Raw genomic sequence first — 9,096 nt, forward strand, 5'->3', positions numbered from 1 at the left:
ATTTGAAAAAACAAACATCTAATTTTAATTCAGATTCATTCGTTTTCAGATTTAGCCATTTCATTTCAGCAAATTCAGATTCAGCAATTTCAGATTCAGGCACAAATGAAAAAACAAATAGCACCTTAGAGAGAGAAAAAGAAGATTAATATAAAAGGAATCTAATGGTGTGTTTGGTTGCAGGATTCATTAGTAGGATTCCTATCAAAAGCGGGATTTGGTAGGAATCATGAATCCTTGATCTGTTTGGTTACCAAGAATCCTAGGACTCTTGAATCCTAAAGATTCCTAATTCCAAAATTTGTATTGGACCAAAATCCCACCCTACCCCCTAAGATTTGCGAGGATTTTGGATTAATTTATCCATATTTCAAACTTAAAAAAAAAAAATAAAAAAAACTCCTTCAACAAAATAATTATTTTAAAAATATTATTATTTTTTTTAAAATCATTATTTTTCCCCGAATTTTTTTTTCCCGAAAATCGTTTTTTTCCAAAATCATTTTTTCTTCAAAATATTATTAATTTTTCTTCTCCCAAAATCATTTTTTTCTTCGAAAATCGTTTTTCTCCAAAATCTTTTTTTTCCCAAAATCTGATATTTCCTCGAACGAAACGATATATGAAAAAACTACTTTTGAGAACAAGGTTTATTCAATATTTTTGCTAAAGAACCGTTTAAAAATACTCAAATAATAATAAATCATAGGATTCTTATTAGTTTCCAAACAAACCAAAAAATATTACTTGGATTCATGAATCCGTGGAATCATGAATCCCAAGAACTCATGAATTCGCGGATTCATGATTCCGTCATCCAAACACACCATAAATAGAAAAAACCAAGAGATAAACACCTAAGTGAGAGAGAGAGAGAGGGTCAAACTCGCAATAAAAACATGGACTGGTTTTTAAAGTTGCTCCGAGAGTAAAAGAGTTCCTGTAGATGAAAGTAACTTGTTGGTGCCATTTCAGTTTGTACGAAGCACCGATAAGTGTAATATACCGATTCATCCATTAGTCTACTAATCATATAGACATCAATTATTTTTGTTTGGGAAGGCAAGTCATCACATAAGCATTAACCATTTTATATTGAGGTGAGTTGCACTTCGGATTTGCAGTGATACGACACTTGTTGGTGTTGTTTCAAACAGATTGTTTTGAAAGAGATGAAGAGAAAAGAAGAGAGTACGGGGGGTGTAGTCAATTATGACTTTGGTTGACATTCATAAACTTCATGTCTATGTACGTTTTCATTGACAATGGAGAGTTCAGTAACTTTTATAGATTCTCATTATCATTTCAATGACATCTTCATTGACAATGTATGGACTTTTATGGGTTTTATGTTTATGAAAATATAATATATTTCTTTTTTTTTGAGAAATCGACTACGATCTACGTTACAAGGCATTGATACATTACAAGACATTGATACAACATTAAGATGTGATAAGCAAGATAACTGTTGGCGTTCCTCCTTATAATAAAAGGACTCTTAGTTTGAAATAGGATTTCCCTTATTCCTTATTTGGGAAAAAAAATTGGAGTTTCCATTTTTTTAAGCCAAAAAAAGAATTCCTATTTCTATTGGTAAACCTCTCTATTTATCATTATAAAAGGGAATGAAAGGTAAGAGATTATTCACAACTTTAAGAACAAAGAGAAGTCAGAGAAAGAGAGATTTCTGAAGTAGTTCTTTCAAGAGAGATTGAAAGAGAATAATATTGATTTGAAGAAAAAAGATTATTAATCTTGTGAAGCAATTTAATCTGTGGTTATCTTCTTCAGCCTTTGGTAATTTAGAATTTGTTCAAATCCTAAGGAGTAAGAGATTTCTATTTCTTTGTTCAGTTTATCCACCATAGTTTTGGTGAAGAGTTGTTATCCAAGAGTGTTTTTACACATCTTGAAGAATTGGTTAATCCGCTATTTCTTTATGGAAGAATTGTGTAATCCATTATTATCATTATAGTGGAAGATTTCTGGACTAGGTCCTGTGTTTTTTTACCTTCTATCTTGGAGGGATTTTTTGCCACGTTAAATAATCTTGGTGTCCCTGCTTTTACTTTCACATCGTTTATCTTCACATTCCTGAACAAGTTAATTAGGTTATTTTTCCTAACAAGTGGTACCAGAGCTCAGGTTGGATTTATTGTTCAGAAATATGGAAGTGAACACTAATCGTATGATCAGTTTATTTTTCCTAACAAGTGGTACCAGAGCTCAGGTTGGATTTGTTGATACATAATTAAGATGTGATAAGCAAGATAACTACTTCCACCGGACTCGATCTCAAAACCAATAATTAAAGAGGCCTAAATTAGCGCCTAAATTAAATGAGATAAATCTTGGTGATAAAGCCCGACAACATCTACTTTATTTAGTGCCTAAATTACATGAGATAAATCTTAGTGATAAACTACTCCACCAGATTCGATCTCAAAGCCTCATGGGCTTAAGAGGGATGTCCTACCACTACACCAAAGGGTGGTAGATAGATTAATAACCAATATGATATTACTAGTAAATATATGTTTCTTACACTCCTAAAACACTTTCTTCAACCTTCTTATGCAACTGGTTCTCTGTCAAAAGTAATTAAACAATTACTCCTGCTTATATAAGACTTCAAAATCAGACGGTAAGAGGATTTTTTTTTTACAAGCACAGATTCCATCTAAGTAACATATGGTTGTATAAATCTTTGTTTTGCATCTCTAGAATGTAATTTGAGGATGTAACATTCAAATTTTCCAAGGACTTATTCTCCTTATAATTCTGTTTATATACATAAATTATTTGTATCTTTGTTTATTTTTGTTGGATGGTAGATAGTGACATTTGGTTTCATAAAATTAGATTATGTACATAAAAACTAAAATAGAATAAACTTGTCGAGTAGGTGATCAAGGCTCAGATTTTATTTTATTTTTAAAACTTTTGTAATTTTTGTGTGTAGTAGCTATAGTTAACTTGTCAAGTTTCATAACATATATGGATATACTGCTAATCGATCCAATTAGCTATTAGTAGACTATATGTATCAAGGAAATGACAGTAAAACTCGAAATTTCTATTTTATATTTAACGAGTGGAATAGTTGATGAAACAAAACATCTGGCCGGCTAGAGTAGAGACCTACGTACCAATGCACAAATCGTAAACCCTACTACTAATTATCAAATTTTTGTACTTCTAATGACTTAGTTAATTAGTACATCGATCAAATACAAGATCGAGGGACCTGTGTGCCAGTGGACCAGCCACGAACATTTGAACATGTTGAAGTTGTAGCTACTGTTCGCTGATGAAACGGCAAGTATATCCTTTCTAGCTTTATATTTTGGCATGGCACACTTTGACTACATTTTAGAGATACTGCATTTTTTGTAGTTGAATAACCCCATATGTTTTGGAAGTTTACTTCGCGAATATGAACTTGTGAGTGCGCCTGTAAAACCAAAAAATAATAATCATGGACATCTATATAAAAAACAGAAAGTAAATTTCGCCTGAATCCTATGCCCGATCTATACTCAATACTGATATTGGTGCTCTTGTGGGTCAAAAGAGAATGAAATGTTTGACCCTTACCACACAGTATTCTGAACTAGTCGGACATAAAATTCCGACAAAGTACACATACTTTTAAGAAAATGTACCTGACTATTGCATTGACCATGTGGACAGTAATTTTGATCTATGATGATTGGATTATCTACTTCGTTCATGAAAATAGTGTCGAAAGTGAAATTCTTCGCGATACTTGAAGGAGAGGGAGCCCATGTTTTTATTCTTACACCATTAGACGTGCCGATAAATGTACAATTCTTTACGATTAACCCGAAAACATCTTCTTCATTTGGGTACTTTCCAAGGCTACCGACACTAATGCCGTGTCCAGGACCACATGTTACCCTCGTAATGTAAATGTTACTACTGCCAGGGCCGATAGAAACACAATCATCCCCTGTGCCAATGTTCGAATCTTGTATTAAAATTGTATCTGAATTTCCAATATGAATTCCATCTGTGTTGGGGCTGTCTCCGGGTGCTGAGATTGTGATTGATTTGAAGCTCAAGTTCTTGGATTTGTAAACATTTATATGGAAATTTTTGCTGTTTACTGATTTTATGTCACGAACTACTGAATTGGTGACGTAGTCAAACAGTATTGACTATCAAGAAAAGAAAAAAAAAATTTGATCAGAATCATCATCATCAAATAAATATTTTAATATCATATATTGTCCATTTCAATTAAGGATTCATATTTTCCATATTTGGAATTAATGTAAGATATGGAGAGATATTTGACAATAAAAGGTCCATTCCAATAAATATTATTATTTCTACCTTTAAGTCTAGATTTAAGGAATACAAGATTTCATTAGTAAGAAAGGCTCCGCCAGCCCAGTGAAAGGACCTCGAAATGTACTAAGTTTGAGAATGCACCAAAAATAACATATGGTTGAAGAAAATATCTGTAGCCTAGACTATATTTGTAAATTCAAAGACTTTTTGGATATGCTCGGAAAACTTTGATCATTAACATAACCTTGTGTTCGTTGGGTTTGGGTTTGAGCTTGGAGGACACAAGTCGGACTTAATATTAGTAACTACTAAAGCTTGGGCATGGAGGACTTTATTCGGGGAACAAATAAAGGCGGCATTCGATCTGATGGCTTAATCACTTGTTTTATTGCTCCAACATAATTAAAATGAAATCGGAAATAAGATAGAGGTGAAACTTACACGGGGGAGAGAGATGCACTTAGGGTTTTTGTTGCAATTATTGTAGGGCCAAGCAGAGGGACCTTCTCCATCAAAAACTCCACCACCATTTATCTCCAAATTATCAACATATTGGAACTTAATCCAACTCTTGTCTTCAACATTTCCAACTCCCTTTGGTGCTTTCACCATTCCTTTAATTTGGAATGTCATACCACCTTGGCATGGCCCTTTAAATGATGCATACCGTAACAAGTATGTCCCTTCTGGAATCAAAATCTCAGCATTTCCTTTCCAATCACAAGCCTCTTTCCATGCACTTAAGAAAGCCTGCCAATATTACCAAAAGTATAAGAGCTCAATAGAAATAGCACTTACTTGTTATATAACTCTTATTTTTGTTATGAAAATAGTTTCTTTATGATAGAAATTTTTTTTTTTGACTAGTTGATATAATTGTTATATATGGATGAATAAAACTAAAAAAGATAAATCATTATAGTAACTATTATCTTAGATTTTGTTGATCTGATTCTAGATACAATTCTTACTTTTTAGCTCGCAGTCAAAATCAAGTATTTTGTATGGCAAGATAGGGAGTTCTAGTCAGATACAACTCAAATCAAATACTAAAATTGAAGACCCATTTAAACAAGATATCGACTTAAAATGACCCTCCAATGTAAAAATGAATAATGAAGGTTTCTTTGTATTGAAAAAATGTAAACTATAGATTCTTTTTGTTGAAAAATGTTAGATGAAGGGTTTCGTTTTTTTTTTGAGAAAAAAGCTAAAATGAAGGTTGTTTTGTTGAAAAATGTAAAATGAAGGGTTTTTTTATTGGAAAAAAATGTAAAATGAAATTGGTAAAACTAATAACAAACACGAAAAAGAAATCAAAATCAACTAAAACAAATATGAAAAAGAAAAGGACCGAATAGAATATAAATCTAACCTCACTATTATCTGTTTTGCCATCAGCAACTGCACCAAATTTCATGACATTAAACTCCTTATACCCATTTGATTTCTTAGACTCTCTTGCTTCTGACACCAACAATAACAAACAAAGATTTAGTAGAACAAGAAGAGAATAAGATGATGATGAACTTGACCTCATTTTCTTTTTCTAAAAACTTCTCTTCCTCTCACTCACTCTTTGTAATAGAATATGACAAACTTTTAATACAAAGAGAAGTATAGCTAGATTAAAACCTAATGAATCTTTTGGGTTTTAGTAACTGATATTTATATAGGTTTTAATGGATGATTAAATCATATCCAATGACAATGATATTACTTGGATTAACTTAAATGCAATCTAGATCTCTTCCCTTTAACGTTTTATAAGTTTCCATCCATCCTTTTTTATTACCTTCTCTGTTTTTTTATCTTATTTCTCTGTCTCTATTGTTCAAATATATTTACTATAAGTTAATAAGCCAAAGTATTTCATATTAAAATGATTTGTAACCAAAATTTACTCTTTCATTTCTATATCAAGCATTTCATGGATATTCCTCTCAAAATCTTTTCTTATTGAGGGATGGATTATTGACCTAATCCTATTATCCTAACTTGTTTCCTTCTTTCTTAAAAAATAGTAAAGGTTTGGCGGGAAGTTCAAATCCTATATCCAATGAGGATCCGAGAAAATCTATGGCAAAAAATACAACTTTGGCTCAATTGGAAAAGTTTCCTAAAACAATTATTGGGGATCCCCAGAATAACTCAATTGCTAATTGTGCCATATTAGTTTGTATGAAGCACCAAACATGACATTTTTTTACAACCTTAGGAGACTCACTACCCTTAGAGCTACCCTCAGAGTCTAAAGCCTAAACATGACATTTTTTTACATGAGCAAACATACATATATACAATTATACATAAATATTATATATATACATATATATATATATATATATATGTGTGTGTGTGTAATTTGGGATATGTTTTAGGAGGATTATAACGTGTTTCTCGCCTCTCAAAAACGCTATTTTTATATATTCTCTTCATTTTCCCTTTTACCGATATTTTGTTCTTTCAAATTTTTTTGTTTGATGGATTGCCTACATTTCTTTTCAGTGTTTCACTTAAACCTTGTAGGAGTACTAATTTGGATACGTTTTGGATAAAATAAAAGATGAATGAATAACCAGAATCCAACTCTTTGTTTTTAGTGCCACTAAATGTTGTTTGTTAACGGGGAGTATTAATTGCATTCATGAACTTGTATTTGCTTCTCTGTCTATAAATTCACTCCATTCTTCACTCAATTCCTTCATCAAGCAAAGCAAGCCTAGTACTGTTATAGCTTCCATATTTTAATCATTTGTGCTAATTATCAAAGATTAAGATGGAGAAGAAGGGAAGTGGTTGTTCATATGGGAGGAGTTGTTCCTCGACCCGCACCTCTTGTGGGTTGACTACTACTCCGAAGAAAGATGTCGAAGTTTCACGTCAAATGCTTGCACCTAAGAAAGAAGAAGGAAGTGTTGTGAAGAAGGAACCATGTACTAAAACTACTACTACTCCTACTCCTGCTGCCGCTGCACTCAGTTCACCTAAGATTGAACAAGAAAGCAATGTCAAGAAAGAAGAAGTAGTTGTAGTCAAGGGTTCATCTGGTAGATTTGCCTAAGATGGATGATTTCTTTATATCTAAATAAAAGTTTATTGTGTAATGAAGTAATATTATTATTATTATTATTATTATTATTATTATTATTATTCACAGCAGTTGTACTGTTTTGGGATCTAAATCAAGGGCAATGATCTGGTTCAAATCTATAAGGTCTATTTTACTATATATGTAAGTCAGTTCACAGTTGCTTTAAGTCTAAATTGGGCTGGCCCTGGCCCAAAGAGAGCAAGGTCTCGCTTGGGCCACCACAAATAAAGGGCCACCATCAAAAAAAAAAAAAAAAAAAGCTTATGGTGTGTTTGGTTGCAGGATTCCTAAGTAGGATTCCTATCAAAAGTGGGATTTGATAGGAATCATGAATCCTTGGTCTGTTTGGCTACCAAGAATCCTAGGACTCTTGAATCCTAAGGATTCCTAATTCCAAAATTTGTATTGGACCAAAATTTCACCCTACCCCCTAGGATTTGCTAGGATTTTGGATTAATGAACCTAAATTTCAAACTTAAAATCAACAAAAAAATATTTCCTTCTACAAAATCATTATTTTTTTTCAAAATCATTATTTTTTTCAAAAATCATATTTTTTCTAAAGACGTTTAAAAATACTCAAATAATAATAAATCATAGGATTCTTAGTTGCCAAACAAGCCAAAAAATATTACTTGGATTCATGAATCCGTGGAATCATGAATCCCAAGGACTCATGAATCTGCGGATTCATGATTCCGCCATCCAAACACACCATTACTGTAGTTTCCTTAGTGAACGAGCCCAGCCCACAAAGAACCAAAATCTCTCTACGCTATGAAGCTTACAACCGTGGCGGCCCCACGTTAAATCACTCAATCTACAGAAGTGGGCCCAACCAATGGTCCCCACAATCTAAACAAATGGGCCACGTTGAGGCCACAAATCATCTATCCCTCCCTCTTCCTTAATGTCTTTCTCTACATAGTCATCCCTCTCTTCCCATCTCAACATTTTTTTGTTGAAAGCTCTTATTATTTATAAACAAGAGGTTACAAGGATCGGAGCACAACTGCAACATTTTATTTTTTGTTGAAACAAACACAACTACAATATATGATAACATAGAAAAACTTTCTTTTTTCCATCTCCCTCTGTGGTGTGCTTATCTTTTTGGTATCTCGTCAAGTAACCTAGTTCTTGTGTCTTAGATAAAAACTCCCATATAATGTGCGAAAAAGAGGATGAAACTAGATCTCTTAGAGTTAGAGAGAAACCCATGCGATGAGATATGACCTTTTACGCCAAATTTTAGTCAGAATTTGTTCAAATTCGGCCATTTAGGGTTTAGGGATGAGCATCGATCGATTATTATAAACTTATGTGATTTTAATATATCTATATTCCAACAATTACTTAAGATACTTTTTTGTTTTAAAAATACTACTATCTAGACCATCGTTATTATAAACATAAGTTTTATGTTTAACCTATGGATGGCCATCTATCAATTGTCCACTATTTTTGGGTTGGCCGAAACATAACTATTAAGGCTTTGGCCGATTAAGTTCACTCTAATCTCTTTGACTGGGTTCGGTCCGGTTGGGCGATCCAACCGGTTTAATTAATTGTTTAAAACATTAACTAATTTCTTTTTAAAATTTATATGATGTGCCGTGAATTTCATCATATTTGTGTATTTCATACACTTATTCCAATATGTAGGAGTATTATTACTACAA

At 32.6% G+C, this 9,096-nt stretch overlaps 1 protein-coding gene across 1 annotated transcript; it reads right to left on the reverse strand.

The window, feature by feature from the left end:
* Window positions 1-3,229: 3,229 nt before the first annotated feature.
* On the reverse strand, window positions 3,230-7,064 carry LOC147568169 (exopolygalacturonase-like). The gene is made up of 5 exons (XM_086659149.1): window positions 6,974-7,064; window positions 5,696-5,787; window positions 4,762-5,070; window positions 3,669-4,184; window positions 3,230-3,457 (listed from the first exon to the last, which is right to left on the reverse strand). Exons 1-5 carry the CDS (start codon window positions 7,062-7,064, stop codon window positions 3,230-3,232), a joined length of 1,236 nt encoding a protein of 411 aa, XP_086515275.1.
* Between the last annotated feature and the right edge of the window lie 2,032 nt (window positions 7,065-9,096).

This window comes from Eschscholzia californica, unplaced genomic scaffold (genome assembly GCF_041429995.1).
Source record: "Eschscholzia californica isolate CP2 unplaced genomic scaffold, dmEscCali1.0.p SCAF_1, whole genome shotgun sequence".
NCBI lineage: Eukaryota > Viridiplantae > Streptophyta > Magnoliopsida > Ranunculales > Papaveraceae > Eschscholzia > Eschscholzia californica.

Coding starts and splice junctions, on each gene's coding strand:
- LOC147568169 (XM_086659149.1), bottom strand. CDS start 7,064: ATGGAAGCTATAACAGTACTAGGCTTGCTTTGCTTGATGAAGGAATTG. Junction 5,071..5,695: donor GCAAAACAGATAATAGTGAG/GTTAGATTTATA, acceptor TAATATTGGCAG/GCTTTCTTAAGTGCATGGAA. Junction 3,458..3,668: donor ATGGTCAATGCAATAGTCAG/GTACATTTTCTT, acceptor TTGGTTTTACAG/GCGCACTCACAAGTTCATAT.